Source organism: Carassius auratus, unplaced genomic scaffold (genome assembly GCF_003368295.1).
Source record: "Carassius auratus strain Wakin unplaced genomic scaffold, ASM336829v1 scaf_tig00033088, whole genome shotgun sequence".
NCBI lineage: Eukaryota > Metazoa > Chordata > Actinopteri > Cypriniformes > Cyprinidae > Carassius > Carassius auratus.
In genome coordinates this window covers 224,753-242,789 of record NW_020526047.1, presented here as the reverse complement: position 1 = coordinate 242,789, position 18,037 = coordinate 224,753, and the positions used below count along the sequence as shown (strand labels likewise).

General features: G+C 39.2%; 1 protein-coding gene across 1 annotated transcript in view; it reads right to left on the bottom strand.

Moving 5' to 3' along the window:
• The window catches only part of LOC113081088 (disintegrin and metalloproteinase domain-containing protein 12-like), an 86,286-nt gene that overhangs the window by 36,189 nt on the left and 32,060 nt on the right, over positions 1-18,037 (bottom strand). The window contains exons 4-5 of the mRNA XM_026253135.1: positions 3,283-3,361; positions 1,010-1,086 (exon numbers count right to left, since the gene is read on the bottom strand). Of these exons, the coding sequence (XP_026108920.1) occupies positions 1,010-1,086; positions 3,283-3,361 (156 nt within the window). The remainder of the gene's footprint in view (positions 1-1,009; positions 1,087-3,282; positions 3,362-18,037) is intronic.

Genomic DNA, 18,037 nt, shown 5'->3' with positions numbered 1-18,037 from the left:
TTTAGAGCAGAATCGAATTTGATTCATAATTGATGAGCTTTGCAACATCAACACTGTTACTGAACACAGATCTGACTGTTTTCTGTTGAGCTTCTTTACAGCTTAATTGAGCTTGTTTCTTAATCTGAACTTTGAACTTTGCACTATTATTGAACTAAACTGAATCAACACTCAACTGTTGAAGTGAGTTTGCTTTATAATCGCTGCACACTGTTCTTGAATTAAAATGAACCAACTTAATTAACCAGTAAAGTTAAAAATAATATTTTAAAATATAATTTTAAATATATTTCAAAATCTACAGAAAAATGGCCAAAAAATTAATTTGCTAAAAATATATATATTTGGCTACTCTTTGGTTATTTTTGAAAGAATAAAATGGCCTATATATATATATATATATATATATATATATATATATATATATATATATATATATATATATATATATATATATATATATACATATACTGAATATTGCATTATAATTTATAATTATAATTTATATTTTAAAAAATATATTTCATTGAGCTTCACTGTTTGCAACATATATTTAGCATATATTTATGTCACAAAAATATATTTGTTGATGTAATTAGGACACTATTGGCATTCTAGAGCTGCTTTACCACTAACACTTGATTTTTGTTTTATAATTGAAGAACATTTCAACCTTAATACTGTCATTTTTTTATTGTATTGTATAGAGCGCTATAGAAGTAAATGTGACTTGACTAGCAGTGTTCCCGTGCGACATCACACTCCTCACATCTGAATGTCCCTTCTTGGGTAATGAATCAAACCTAAGCATGCTTTTTCATAATTAAAACATGAAGCGTATCGTGTCTCTTGAGGATGCTGAACTTCACACACCGTGATTAAAATGCCCTTTCTTCAGGCGCTTCCTGATGTGACTTTGGTCCCCGAGCTCAGTGCACCATGGGAAGGCGTTGAGATGAGGTTAACGTACAGATTGTCCCGTACAGAGCAGGTGTGGCCGCTAACTCACCTGAGTCCTGTGCAGGTGCTGAGGCTGACCTCTGACCCCGAGTGACCCTCCACCTCGCCATGATAGTAGCAGTGAATCTGGGACATGAAAGACAGGAAGTTCGGCGGTTACACCAGTACACAAATGTATTTTTAATGCAAATTTGGGACAAATTATCAAAATTACTGCTCATACTCACAAAACACTCATAATTCTTGCTGCTTTACATAAAATCTAATAACATTTTCTGTTGGTTAACACAATAGATTAAAAAAGAACAGTTTCTGTATTTTCATCATTCTGTATTTCTATTGTTCACATTTTATCATCAAATATCCCATTAACACTTTAAAGCCTGACATATGAAAATTTTTATCCACCACCTATTGTTTAATATATTGATAAATTAATGAATGAATAAATAAATGAACGAATAATCCTTCAACAAAGTCTATCCACTTCTGTTAACTTATTATTTAATATAATTCTAAATAAATAAATGCAGAATACTGATAACAACATTAACTATTAGCAGTTTATTAAAAGTCTTGGTTGTTACTCTCTTAATGCTTATTAAAGCTAAAGCTATCGAGTTAAAACAGATAGAAATGTCTATTTTTCTCACCCATATCGTTTTGATTCATATTTGCCAACTGAGATGTAAGCTATCTGTGATCTAAAGCTGAATTTGGATTTCACAAACTGCAGCAGAGCAATTGAGCAGCGAGTCCATGAGGTTTAACAAATAAAAACTTGTCTCACGATCTAAAATGAGTTTGACACTGTTGTTCTAATCGCTGTAGTATACTGTCGATTTAAGCAGTTCTCTGGTGTTGGGCAGCGTCCGAGTGGAGCTACAGGAGTCCATGAGCGAGTCCAAATGGGACTCGGAGGAGTTCTGCTTCAGAATGAAATAACGGCAGCACACACACAACCGTAAAACAGACATAATAAAAGGCGGAGGAGGTCTGGGAACACAGACACACTCCTCAAGTCTTTCTGGAACAGAACTCCTGTGAATGTATACACTCCATCTGGGCCCTGGATCCCATCAGATTTGCACAATTCATCCCGTTTACAGCTCAAAACATGCCGTCCTGTTGCCTGGTGCACAATTGTTTGGATGCAGCAAATGCATTAATTAATGTAAAATTTGATCAATGCTGTTAAATGCTGTATCATGCAATGGTAGAAATGAGTCACACTCTGCATGGCTGATAAATGCATGTGACTGCTTTACCTTTTTACACATAAAAATTATGAAATATAACAATGTGAAAATACAAATCTGAATGCATCTGAGTCCCAGTCACTAGGTTTGATTGCCAGTTAATGCATGGACCTTCAATGCAATATATGTTAATTTGGATAAATGCATCTGCCAATTGAAAAATAATAACAACAACAACAATAATAAACATTTGATATACATTTAGTCATTTGATACTATATATATATATATATATATATATATATATATATATATATATACACACACACACACACACACACGCATATGCAGACTTTTTTATTCACATTAACTTAATTTGCATCAAAAGTATACATTTTAAATGCACAAATGAATGTAAAAGTAAATAAATACCTCACTAGAATTTAGAATACGCTGACTTTGTCTATGTACCTCTTTTGAACAATCTCCCAAAACCTACACAAAACAACTTTATGTGTATGTGAGAAACATCAATTTCTGGACTCAGGCTGACAGAGCATCAGTCTTATTTTGTGTTCCAAAATCCCAAATCAGTTTATGAAGCCCAAACTCAGCACTCTCCCTCTGATGACATCCAGGTCGAGGAGTGCTGATGTTTCTGGATGACCTGAACTCTTTTCCCATCCAAGCTGGAGAGCAGACTGAGGAAGACAGGTTCAGTGACCCAGAGGTGCTCTCCAGAGGTTTGCTCTTACTAGCCGTCAGACCTCAGTGTGTCTTTTACTCGAAATAGTCATCTGAGCTGCAATCTAAACACTTAAAACACACAGAGGTGCATCATGGGGGGTTTCTGCACTCCCGGTGGCCCTCGCTTGACCACCTCTTCTCTAAAGATTTTGACACAAGATCATCCAGATGTCGTGAGGGCGGAGATCAGTGATACGATATTTTAATAAAATAGAAGGTCTGAAATGAGCACATACAGGAAAGAAATATGGGCTTTGTATCATGAGTTTAAAATATATGCTATGATATGTCTCAAACACACACACACACACACACACACACATATATATACATACATATAGGAAGTGCACATTGTCAAATTTGCTTGTGATCTTACCATGCCATTCGGTGATGTGGTGACAGCACTTCCATCCTCCAGGTAATGTGTTTCTGTGTAGTGACTAGCAAACAGCCCTCTGCAACACAAATACACACAAAACTTTGTTACTTTCACTAGTTTATAAATATATATATACCTACTTAACTTAAAATTGTAATAGTTCCTTACTTCAGTGTGTTACAAACATAATTTGGTGTCTTTGGAAAGAAGACCCTTTCGGCTTTACCAACCAGATTTGATAATGCTCAAAAATATTAAAAGACACTTATAGACACTAAAGTGCCTTGAATTTTTTTTTACCACACTGAATTTTAGATAAAAAAATACATGAAATGAGTCCTGGAGCAATCTAGGAAAGTAATGGGTTGAAAGCCACAGGTTTCATGAGTTACTATTTCAAATCTGAAGAAGATATCATAAAAAAATGAGATTCCTGCAACCATTTTTCTGAGACTATGTCTAGACCCCCCCCCCAAAAAAAATAAATAAATAAATAAAAAATATTATACTGTACTGAAGGCTTCTACAACTATTTTAGTCATTAAACATACCACTGCATATTTGTTTTAAATTATAAAACACTAGACAGAAACTTTGACATCATATAAGTGATTTATTTGAGCACTAGAAAAATACCATAAGAATAATTTGAATAAGAAAAATAAAAAAAGATTTAACTTTGTATGCCAATTACAGAACATCCTGAGATTGCTAGAAATGCAGCAATTACAATGAATTACAATGCAAATAAGTGCTTATGTGCTAATGGCCACTTATACAGATGCTAATAACACAAATGCGCCATAAAGTCAATAATCCACTTCTCTATTCATACAGTATAGATGGCGTTCATCTATAGCCGTGAGAGATGTGAATACACAGCAATAGCGAGCTGATTTGGTTAATCATGCAGATACATTCATATTCAACATAAAACACTCTCATATATGTGAAAACTGTTGAAAAATAAAACAAATAAAGAAAAAGGCGATCGATCGAAGTTCTGCCTCCATCAGCTGACAGGAGCGTCAGAGCACGTCACGAGAGAGCGCTAGAAATCAAATAAACACTTTCACCAGTTTTTTTGTTTTTTTTTGTGGATCGTCTCATTCTGTGTGTGACACTGTACGCTATAAAACCTTGCTGTCACACAGAGCACTCTAGCAACAGCATAGCGACAGCGTAAAGCCACTGTATCTTAACGTGCAAAAACTCTTTATTTTCACTAAACAGTGATTTTCTAACACAAAATGAAGTCCTTCCAACTTTCAGTCTGATATTAAGTCTCAATATGCAGCAAGAGAAAGCTGATGTTTGTCTGTGTTGATGCACTGATTCACACCACAGACACCAGCAGGGAGTTTTTCAGTCAGTCCCAGTGTTGTGTATTGCTCCTCTTTTTTGTTTTTTATAATGGTATTTAGCACGATCAGCTGCAAATGATCACGGATCAAACACAGGTGGCAGAGATCCCTCAGCCTGTAAAAACATACCCTATTTCTCTCTCTTCCTCGTCTCCCTGCTGAGATAATATTCTGATCAGACCATTACCAACATCTGCACTCGATCGCTCCTCATGCAGCTGTGCTTCCTTAAGCAGAACCTGAACATGACCAACTCATGAATAGGATTACAGCACTGCTGAGTCAGAGAATAACAACCTCCCGTAAACACACACACACACACACACACAAACACAGACAAGCTTCTGATGGTAGAAAGTCTGGGTCACTTCACTCAGACCATCCACTTCATCAAGAAAAGACCGTCTGATTGGCATGTTTAGGGTGGGTTCATCTGAAATTGATGACATTACACTAATTACAATAAAAATATTTTTAGTTTGTGGTCTTGTATGTAATGTATATTGTGGAATAAAGTGTGAAATTAATTATTCTTACTGCATACTGCACATGACATACTAGTTTTCAGCTTCCAGGAGAAACTTGTCCATCTTTCTCTCACCAAACTTCACCCTTTTTCCCTTGAACCTGTACTCTCTTAAATTGAATTAGATGATCTTAAAGCCCACAGTGGGGCTTCATGTGGAAAAATCAATGCAACCCTGCAGTGAATTTACAACAGAGAACAAACACTTGAAACCAAAAAGAGTTTTTGGGGTCTAAAGAAAATCTCACAGAGTTACGTCTGAACTAAAAGTATTAATTATTATCAAAAAACGGATTCAGATAACAATTATGAACTTTAGTTTAAGGAATAAATAAAGGAATCTTAATAAATTTACTCAATAAAATAGCGTTTGTGTTTCACAGCATGCATTCATTGTTTTTAAAGCAATAATAGGATGTGAATATGGGATTTTTTAAGGAGGTGCAGAAACTCCATGACTCATTAATTCTGTAGCCCGACCTCTCGTCCCTTTCCATTTATTTAGAATGGCCGGCTGTTTAATTGGTCCCACCTCGCACTGTTTCACTATGTTTCACACAGTAAATGTGATTAACAACACATGTAACTGCAAACAGCATTCGGCAGGGGCTTAGTAGTGTCTTAAAACCCAGGAAGAGACAAGATGTCTTAAAATCTGCCGCTCGATCACAGACGTACTGACAGATGAAGTGCTTGTAATCACACATGCAGCAAAAGCAGACTTACAAGCAACTTTTAAATCAAAAGAAGCAGAAAATCAAAGTCTGAACTACAGTTTGAGGTCCGAACCACTTCCAGAATTATTCTCAAAGGTGTATTTGTAGGCACATGGTTGATTTAGCAGGTTCAACTCAACCTATGCTTTATCGTCTACAGACAATGTGGATGGAGCTCTATTTTGGGTTTGGGTTTAGAAACTAAACTGCATAGGGTTCGCATTCCTCTGGAACAATTAAGTTCCATGACTTTTCTAGGACTCTTACTGTAATCTTTTTTTTTTTTTTTTTTTTTTTTTTTAAGGATTTAATAGAGAATGCATTTACAAAGAAAAAAAATATATACATATACAGTACAGACCAAAAGTTTGGAAACATTACTATTTTTAAAGTTTCTTCTGCTCATCAAGCCTGCATTTATTTGATCAAAAATACAGAAAAAACAGTAATATTGTGAAATATTATTACAACTTAAAATAATAGTTTTCTATTTGAATATACTTAAAAAAAATAATTTATTCCTGTGATGCAAAGCTGAATTTTCAGCATCATTCCTCCAGCTTCAGTGTCACATGTAACATCAGTCGATCACATGATCATTTAGAAATCATTCTAATATTCTGATTTATTATGAGTGTTGGAAACAGTTCTGCTGTCTGATATATTTGATGAAGAAAAGGTTAAAAAGAACTGCATTTATTCATAATAAAATTCTAATATATATCACTTTTTATCAATTTAACACATCCAATAAAAGTATTGATTTTATTTAAAAAGAAGAAAGAAAAAAAAAATGCAGCTTTGCATCACAGAAATAAATGATAATTTAAAGCATAATACATTTAAAAACAATTATTTTAAATTGTAATAATATATCACAATATTACATTTTTTTCTGTATTTTTGATCAAATAAATTCAGGCTTGATGAGCAGAAGAAACTTCTTTCAAAAACTTTAAAAACAGTAATGTTTTGACCAAACTTTTGGTCTGTACAGTATATAGTTAATTTAATTTTAACCAAAAGTAACTAGAAAAAATATACTATATAAATTGCATGACCTTTTAAGTCTTTTACAGGCCTTAAAAACCAAAAATTAACATTTTGAATGACTGTGGGAACTCTGTTTATAACTATCAAAATCAGCAGTGCATTTCCACTGAAAGCATCATCTAATGCCTTCCAGAAACTACTAAACTAAACTTCTTCTCTACTGAATCAGTCATTAATAACGTATAACCATTAAACTGAAGAAGCCGATGAAGACCATGTGTGCGTCCTTCATTTGTGGCAGATTTATTCATTTAGCAGATGCATTTATTCAAATCAGCTTATAAAGGAGTACAAATACAAACACATTAATCATGAGGAAACTGTGGGAAAAACGTCCAAAAGAAACATCCAAATCAGCAAGACAAATACTAAATGCATTCTGCATTTACAAATGGAAAATACATTTTCTGTCATTATATATTCACGCTTGAGGAATATAGTAAATGAGTCATATGGCCCACTCACGTTTCTTTTTTTTTTTTTTTTTACCTTTCTGAACATTACATTACATGTTGGGTGAAGTTAAACCACTACATAACATCTCACCATTACCATCCCAAATCCTCATTACATCTCATTAGCTCGTCCATTACCAAGAAACTGGCTAAAATAGAGCTTACGATTACAAACAACTGTAAATATTTCCTCACTGACACAGTATTACAATGTTTCTCTGACCATTTTCTAATTTATTTTTCAATTATTCACACGAGAAGAGACCAGACAGAGCAAAAGATTAGCAATACTTTGTATGAAGGAGGAAAAAAGATAAATAATTCTACCGTTCATGCAGTGGAAAGATGATTGCAGCAAAGCCACAAGCAGAAAAAAAAACCCTAATCAAATCATCAGTCACTAGGGGAAAAAAGACACCGCAGGGTGCTGTTCTTTCCCCATGTCACTTAATGCGTTGTGTTCTTGCAAGATAGAAAACTAGAAAGGGACACGGCAGGGGTGGACAGAGGAAAAACAACAGCACAGGTTCTCTTAAAGGAATAGTTCAGCCTAATATGAAAATTAGGCATAATTAGGTCCTAATTTACTCACCCTCACGTTATTAAAAAAATACAACAACCCCTCAGAATCAGCCAGAGGACGAGAAACACACCATAAAAGCATTACAAAAGCAGTCCGCACAATGTGTTATATTCCTAGTCTTAAATCATTTTAAGAGAACATTATGTGATGAACTGAAAAGCACATCTTTATTCACTGATAATCTTAAAGCTTGGAAAGTTTTGCCTGAATTCATGTCCAATGACTTTTTTTTTTTTTTGTGTGCATCATTTTTTTATAATAATACGAAATATTTAAATAATAATAATTATTATTATTTAAATAATAAATGGTAATTTATAAATTATTTAATTAATAAAAACTAAAAATTATATTATAATTTGTGTTATTATGCAATAATTATTATAAAATAATATTATAATGTATTTAACTTAATTATATAAAATATGTTCTATTATTGTATTTAATGTTTTCATTAATAAAAATCAATTACATTTTCATAAAAAAAATTCTAAAGTATTTAATGATTTCTTTTTAAATAATTACAATTAAAAATTATTTAAATTACAAATATGTAATACTTTTCACTTAAATTACATTTACATAAATAATTATTTGTATAAAAATGTTAAATATGCATTTAAATGATTTTTCATTTATATATATATATATATACATATATATATATATAAATATATACATATATTTGAATATAAATATATTAAGTTACACCTAAGTTACTTCAGAAGACTTGTAATACTGAACATGAGAGTGTGTTTGTCTTTGAACTAAAGATCTGTTCACAATTCATGTTTAAAAGAAACTGGAGCTGTGTAAAGATGCTTAAAGAAAATATTCTCCTTTTGTGTTCTGCATAAAAAGAAAACAGCATGAAATATCAGTTGGGAACAACATGAGGATGAATCATCCCAGAATCAATGATTTCTTTAACACTGCAGCTCTGCCAGCTTTAAATGAAGAGCAAACACACTGGAACACGTGAGCCTGTTTTATTTTCATGGTGAGGTAAGACACATCCAGGCAGGAGTCCAGCCCTTCACTAGAGAGAGAAGGATAGACAAAAGAGAGGAACGAATGACAAGGGGGGCTGGACCAAATTATTTTCCAGGCCTTGGCTGACTAAATGTGAATTCAGCTGGAAGTAACTTGTGCCCATCTTGTCAAGGACAAAGCACAGTTTTCTCATCCTTCTTGGGAGAAATCAGGTCACGGCTCTCCTCTCACGCAGAAATTAGTTCCTCTTTATCATCCTGCACATCTGGTTGTCCTCTTATCTGATAATTGGAAGATGGATTAGTAATACAGAGTCTGTATTAAAGACCTCCATTTAGCGTTCTCCATAGATAATACCTCAAATCATGCGGCCATTGAGGAAAGGTGTGCTGGTACTTTTATAAGCAATTAGACTTGTGCCAGGTGAAAGATAAAAGAGATGCTAAAAATCCCAGAGATTTACATCTAGAGATCAGAATATCCTAAAGCCCTAAAGCTTTTGGATTTGGGCTAATAAGAAAGTGCACACACACCTCAAAGCAATGAGGTAAAAGCTACTCTGAAATGAGTTAGCGTCTGCATAACAATGTCCTGGAAACCACCTAAAACTGTGAGCAGATGCATAAGCACAGGTGAGAAGCACATACTGTACATTTTATTCAGCAAATATAAAAAATGTAGTGACGTGAATCAAATACCTTCAAAGTCCACTGAGGTCATTTCATCTCCTGTATCAAACATCTGCTCTGGAACTAATGGAAAATCATCAGCCAATGGACCATAAAATAGAAACCAGCACTCATACCAAAACCAGAATTTACATGGAAAATCAATTATTTAAAGTTAAATATTCTTCTGTCTGGACCCTGATACTCAATAGACTGCCAACATCATTTCAGCAATTATAGAAAATCTATTTTAAGAATTTATAAGCTTTAGAAGAATGTTCTGGGCCCAGTACATGTCAAACACCAGAGACATCAATTCAGAAAATAGAAAACTGATGTTACAGCATCAGAAACCAGAGCACACTTTCAGCTCAAAGAAATATTCTGCCATCATTGACTCACCTTCATGTCGTCCCAAACCTGTAACAATGTTACCAAAAGTAAAGTCTCCCGTTAACTGTTTGCTTACCAACATTCTTCAGAATATCTTCTTTTGTGTTCTATTGTGTAAATTATGATTTTTGCTATTTTCTAAATTATTCGAACTCTTTTCCCGCCATTAACGGAATTTTCCACCATTTATGAAACAACGTTTCCCACTACTGACTGAAATTTCTGGCTTTCCATGTTTTAACTGATATACAGTAGGAGGTGTGGTTAAACACCTTCTGAATGAGTATTGGACATCTGGATCAAAAAATGGTGAAGAAGAAGCAGAAACAAGCAATCGATGTTAGCGGATGCATATGAAAATAACTCCGTCATTAAAACTTGAACAGCATGTAAATCAAAACTGCCTATCGCTTCTGAAAGAAATGTCGATGCATGGAAACTTTGGAGGTGTTGATGGAAGCGATATACTCCATCTATGCTCTATTTATCATTTTAATCATTTTCTCAGCTTTTTGTTCAAAATGTTGTTTTTATTTCATTTGTGCACATTTAAGTGTTGATAAAAAAGCATGCATGAAGCTAGAACAAAAGCTAGAAAAAAGAGGCTCTGTTTTTTAACATTTTGCATGTTCAGATATTCATGCAACATAATAATCTGGGGCAAAGAAAATTTTGCGGAAATGTTGAAAAATGCTGGCGGTGGCTGGCAACTTTTTACAAAATGCACTGAGGGAGAAAGAGTTAATAAAGTAGATTTTTTTAGCAGTTTGAGTTCTCAATTTCAGTTTCATGACAAGGTCAGAACCTCGTATCTAATTTCTAAATGGCCCTGGTTTGATAGGAGAACTGTTGACTAGGAATGCAATAATCCATGGAAATATTCCGAGGCTGATGTAATGAAATCCTATGGCAAGTCTGCGGCCAGCTCTTAAGCTTTAGCTAACGAGGAGCGTTATACCCTTGGACCGGACGAAGGGCCGCTTGCCTCATCGCAGGATTAACTATTCCAACATGAGCTGGACGCAGAAGAACACCTGAGGACCAGAAAACTGCTCAACTGTGACAGAACTGTCAAGAGGTCAGGGGTCAAGATGTCACACGAGTTATTTCAACATCAAGAGTGGGGTAACATTTTAAAATTGCTGGAAAATGATCAGCAAAGTTCTTGGAGAATTGAAGAGCTATTTAGGAAGAATGACTGGAAAATAAACACAAAGACTCAAAGCAACAACCGTCAACTAGAAGTTAAAGAATCATTCGACTTCTGAAACAAAACACACTGACTTTAATTAAAACAATCACAAGGAAGAAAATATTACTGCTATAAAAATCAGACTTATTATCTGTATATTTTTCCATTTCTATATTGTCTTGTTTTTGCAGGTTGCATTTCAGATGTAAATTGTATTTTTTTATATAATTTCAGTGATGTACAAATGCATCATTCATAAACACATTTTAAATGCACCCATAGGAAATGCATTGCTTAAGCACTGATTTAAGCACATGATTTGTCCATATCTCAAACTTAATTACTCTAAGAGAAACAAAAACGGTTTAATTATTGATATACAATAAGAGTACAGAGTTAGAAAATCATTTCATCTGAGCAAACTGTGACTGTAAAACTCTATTCAAGATTACTGGTAACGTTTCTCACAAGAAACATCTGAAAAAAAACTCAGCTAACAAAAATGTTCCAAGAACCTTTTGCTAATATTCCCATTATGTTATGAAAACTTTATTCTTGAATGTCAGTTTCAAAATGCAGTTTTTAAAATAAATTTTTTATTGGTTATTGTCACAAACACAGCCTCTGTGGCTCCCTCCGGTCACCACCAGAGGGAACCATCACCCGAGTATTAACCTCCTTCAAAACTACATTTCCCATACACCCCGTACCTGGGGCTGATTACCTGCACAGGTGTCGCTCATCTTCATCCCCTATTTAAGGAACTCACCCTGTTCACTCTAACGCGAAGTCTTGTTTTGCCCATGCAGACATTACCGAGCGTTTCCCCACTGTTGGATCTTCCGTGTATGACCTGGACTGTTCATTGGACTCTGATTCTCTGCCGCCTGCCTTATCGACCTCTGCCTTGTTCTCTCGCCTCTGCCTGCCAGCCGCCAGCCCTGATTCTATGCTCTGTCAAGGTTTATGATTGTGATCTGTCTACATTGTATCCAACGCCCCTGATTGACCTGTTTCTGTTTACTCTGTGGATTATTGAAATAAAGCTGCTTATGGATCATAACGTCTCCGACTCAGCGTTACAGAAGACTTCGCCAGATATTGATCCAGCGGCTTTCTTCCAGATCACGGCAGAAGTATCCGCTCAAGCCGCGGCGCTGACAGCACATCAGCAGCAGCTGAATCGACTCACCTCTCTCACCGAAGAGATGATCCGAACCCTCCAATCACTCCGCCTGCAAACCCCGGAGGGAAACATTCCAGCAGCACCTCAACCTCAGCAAATGGCCGCCGCCATGACCACACCTCCCGCTTCAGTAAGCCCGCGCTTGGCGTTCCCAGAAAAGTTCGATGGATCACCAGCCAGATGCAAGGGGTTCCTATTACAATGTTCGATGTTCGTTAACCAGCAACCCTCGTTATATCCCACAGAGGACAGCCGAATTTCGTTTGTGTGCTCTTTGCTCACGGGGAGAGCACTGGAGTGGGCCACAGCCATCTGGAACGGAGATCGATCAGTCTTCACCACCTTCTCCGCATTTCTACTCCGATTCAGAGAGGTTTTCGAACATCCCGCAGGAGGAAAGGAGGTTGGTGAACAGCTTATCGCACTCCGTCAAGGAGGAGGATCAGCCGCAGATTATGCCCTCTCATTCCGCACACTAGCTGCACAAACTGGCTGGCCAGACGACCCTTTACGCCTACACTTCAGGAGGGGACTGGATGCTGAGCTGCAGACCGAACTAGCCTGCCGAGACGAGGGCAAAACCCTCGAACAACTCATCGATCTGTCCATCAAGGTAGACAATCTGATTCGGGCACGTCGGCCCCGAAACCAAACTTCTTCATTCACCCCAGTCAACAGCTCAAGCCCGGATCCAGAACCCATACAAATCGGAGTTACCCGATTAAGCGAGGAGGAAAAGTCACGCAGGCGACAGCACAATCTATGTTTATACTGTGGCTTGGCTGGACATCTACGGGCTTCATGCCCCACTCGACCGCCACGACATTCAGCTGCGGTGAGTTATCCCTCTAGAACTTCTTCAATGTTGGAGATACCTGTCATGTTATATGTTCGGGGAGTTAGCATCGAGGTGAGGGCATTGATTGATTCCGGAGCTGCGGGAAATTTTATTGATACCACTTTTATGGAGACTCATAACATCCCATGTATTCCATGTACCTCTCACTTGGCAGTGGCAGCCCTAGATGGACGACCGCTGGGCTCCGGTCGCATCCAAACCATCACTGAGGAGTTAGAACTCACCGTCGGGGCTCTCCATTCTGAAAAGATCCACCTCTACAGCTTCCAATCTCCTAATAACCCCATCATCTTGGGACTACCCTGGCTGGAAAAGCACAATCCAATCATCACCTGGTCAACGAAGCAGATATCACAATGGTCAGATTACTGCAAAGAACATTGTCTCCATTCCTGCACCCGACCCACGATCACTCATACTTCCCCATCGGCCTCTCAACTGCCTCAAGAGTATGACGATCTCCAGGAGGCTTTCAGTAAAACCAAGGCTGCACAACTACCTCCTCACCGACCAGGCGATTGCGCCATTGAGCTGATGCCAGGCGCTCAACCACCCAAGGGCCGTGTATTTCCGTTATCTCAACCCGAAGCCACAGCCATGAAGGAGTATATCGAGGAGGAATTAGCCAAGGGATTCATTCGACCTTCAACCTCACCAGCTTCTGCAGGATTCTTCTTCGTGAAGAAGAAGGACGGAGGACTCCGCCCTTGTATAGATTACCGCGGTCTCAACGACGTTACGGTGAAGTACCGATATCCCTTGCCACTCGTCCCAGCGGCTCTAGAGCAACTACGCCGAGCAAGGTACTTCACAAAGTTGGACCTCCGAAGTGCTTACAACCTGATCCGAATTCGAGAAGGGGATGAGTGGAAGACGGCCTTTTCAACCACCACTGGGCACTACGAATACCGGGTCATGCCGTTCGGCCTTTCCAACAGTCCTTCAGTGTTTCAAGCCTTTGTGAATGACATATTCAGGGATATGTTGAATCGTTGGGTCATAGTCTACATAGACGATATCCTCATCTACTCTGAAACGTATACAGAACATGTAAAACAGGTCAAAGCCGTCCTCCAACGCCTAATCCAGCACCAACTGTATGCTAAACTGGAGAAATGCGAGTTCCACAAACAGACTATCTCCTTCCTGGGTTATATAATCAGCGCTGGAGGAGTAGCCATGGAGGAGGGGAAGGTTCGCGCAGTAGTCAACTGGCCCCTACCCCAGACTCTCAAAGAACTTCAATGCTTCCTGGGTTTCGCCAACTTCTATAGAAGGTTCATCCGCGACTTCAGCTCCATCGCAGCACCCATGACTTCTATGGTGAAGAAGGGCTCTCAGCGTCTCCACTGGTCCTCCGCCGCCCTCAACGCCTTCCAGGCCCTCAAGGATAGATTCACCACCGCGCCCATCTTACATCATCCTGATCCAGAGCAGGAGTTCATTGTGGAAGTAGACGCTTCAAGTTCAGGTCTCGGGGCTGTACTCTCACAACGTCAGGGAGATCCACCTAAATTATACCCATGTGCCTTTTATTCTCGGAAACTAAATGCAGCCGAGAGGAATTATGATGTTGGAGATCGCGAGCTCCTAGCGATGAAAGCAGCATTCGAAGAATGGAGGCACTGGCTAGAGGGGGCTAAACACACCTTCACAGTCCTTACGGATCACCGCAACCTGGAATACCTCCGGTCAGCCAAACGCCTAAATCACAGACAAGCCAGGTGGTCGCTCTTCTTCACAAGATTTAATTTTCAAGTCACCTATCGTCCGGGTTCCCAGAATACCAAAGCAGATGCTCTCTCTCGTCTTTACGAAACCAACCACCAAACTCCAGACCACGAACCCATCATTCCTTCCACAATCATTCTTGGACCCATCCAATGGGACATTATGACTGAGATCAGTGAGGCTCAACGCATCGAACCTCCACCTCCTGAGACTCCCCAGAATCGCACATTCGTCCCTCAAACAATGAGACAACGAGTACTACATCAGGTCCACTCTACTCCAAGCTCAGGACACCCCGGTATAACCGCCACCGTCCAGCTCCTATCTAACCGCTTCTGGTGGCCCTCAATGCAAGCAGACACCATCAGTCATGTTAGAAACTGTATCACTTGCAACACCAACAAATCCTCCCATCAATTACCCGCTGGTCTTCTTCACCCGTTACCCGTTCCTCAACGTCCTTGGTCCCACATAGCCATCGACTTTGTAACTGATCTGCCTCTTTCGCAGGGCAAAACCACTATTCTATCTGTGATCGACCGCTTCTCCAAAGCCTGCCGCTTCATCCCATTACCCAAACTCCCGACTGCCTTCGAGACGGCAGAGGCACTTTGTGAGAGTGTGTTCAGGTTCTATGGCCTCCCGGAGGACATTGTCTCTGATAGGGGTCCCCAATTTACCTCCAGGGTATGGTCAGCATTCTGCCAACAGCTGGGCATCAATATTAGTCTAACATCAGGTTACCACCCACAATCCAACGGACAGGTCGAACGTTTGAACCAAGAACTCTCCCGTTTCCTCCGATCCTACTGCAACCGGAATCAGAATGATTGGAGCCGCTTCCTTCTCTGGGCTGAGTACGCACAAAACTCCCTTCAAAAACCTTCCACTGGCATGACTCCCTTCCAGTGCATCCTCGGATTTCAACCCCCTCTCTTCCCATGGTCTGGCGAACCATCCGAATTACCTGCAGTTGATGCGTGGCTAAGACGCAGTGAGGAAACCTGGGATAGCGCTCATGTTCACCTCCTCCGAGCAGTTCGTCGGACTAGAGATCAGGCCAATCGACACCGCAGAGCTCATCCGGATTACCAGCCCGGACAATGGGTCTGGCTGTCCACACGGGATCTTCGCCTCGGACTACCATCCAAGAAACTTAGTCCCAGGTACGTGGGCCCTTTCAAAATCCTCCGTCAGATCACACCAGTATCATTTAGACTATCTCTCCCATCTCATTACCGTATCTCACCCACGTTTCATGTTTCCTTGCTCAAGCCCGCTGGTGGACCGAGAGGAGCGGAGAACCTAGAGGAGGCTGGTGACCAGAGAGCGCCTCCCCTCATTATCGATGGCCAGGAGGCCTATCAGGTACACAAAATCCTGAATTCACGTCGCCGGGGCCGAATCTTACAGTATCTGGTCGATTGGGAGGGGTACGGTCCGGAGGAAAGGTCCTGGGTCAATGCTGAGGACATACTGGACCCCACTATTATCACGGACTTCCATCAGGATCATCCCGACAGACCCGCTCCTAGACCCCGAGGAAGACCCCGGCGACGATCACCTCATCGCGTCAGGAGCCGCTCGCAGGGGGAGGGCTCTGTCACAAACACAGCCTCTGTGGCTCCCTCCGGTCACCACCAGAGGGAACCATCACCCGAGTATTAACCTCCTTCAAAACTACATTTCCCATACACCCCATACCTGGGGCTGATTACCTGCACAGGTGTCGCTCATCTTCATCCCCTATTTAAGGAACTCACCCTGTTCACTCTAACGCGAAGTCTTGTTTTGCCCATGCAGACATTACCGAGCGTTTCCCCACTGTTGGATCTTCCGTGTATGACCTGGACTGTTCATTGGACTCTGATTCTCTGCCGCCTGCCTTATCGACCTCTGCCTTGTTCTCTCGCCTCTGCCTGCCAGCCGCCAGCCCTGATTCTATGCTCTGTCAAGGTTTATGATTGTGATCTGTCTACATTGTATCCAACGCCCCTGATTGACCTGTTTCTGTTTACTCTGTGGATTATTGAAATAAAGCTGCTTAAGGATCATAACGTCTCCGACTCAGCGTTACAGTTATGCGTTAACGTTAAGGAAACATTCAATTTGTATTTGTTTGCAAACATTATAGGATTGTTACTTCTGAAACAAGCGGTTACGTTTAAAAAATGTTTGATGAATGTACAACTACAATGATTCAGAAAACAGGTTCCATGAATGATGTATAAATAATGTTTTTGCGCTAATGTTTTGAAAGCATTATTAAAAACCAAATAACTTTGTATGAATGTTATGTTAACATTTTCTCTTTGAAAAACCTTGCCATAATGTCCTGAGAACGTTCCCTAATAGCTGGGAAGTCTTAATTTAATGTCATTGCTTTATATTCTGGATGATGTAATTTCAAATATGATATTAATCAATTATGTATTTCTCCATTAGCAGTCATTGTACTGCCAAACAGAACAAATAAACTTCAGCATAAAAACATCTCTTCATGAAACCCACAACAATAAGAACATACAAAATGCAAACTCTCCTCTGAAGTGCATCCATTCATGCGGGATCTTCAGGCACATCTGGCCGCATTAACACATCTGTCGTCGCGCACACAAACATAGTGAAAATGGGCGTGCATGTTTCCCTAAATCACAGTTGTTTTCATCTGCGATACCATCTTTGCCACACGCACTCATGGGGAAGTCAGGAAAAAATAAAAGGCTAGTGTGTGTGTTTAATGTCTCTGGTAAATGATCTCAGAGTAACATGTTAATAATCAAAAATAACAAATCAAACATTTCTTGCACACATGCAAATATATCGGGATGAATTTGCTAACACTTGAAATTCATTTCAGCAGGGGATTTGCTTCTCTGACACTTGCGCAATGAACATCACATAAAATGGAAATCCAAAAGCCTTTTTAATGATTCCAACTTTCATTTTTTGGTGGTGCGAGAGCTTATGAAGTCACGGCCAAAGGTACTGAATTAGCCTGAACGTCAAGCCAAGGCTTAAACCCCTGTGATG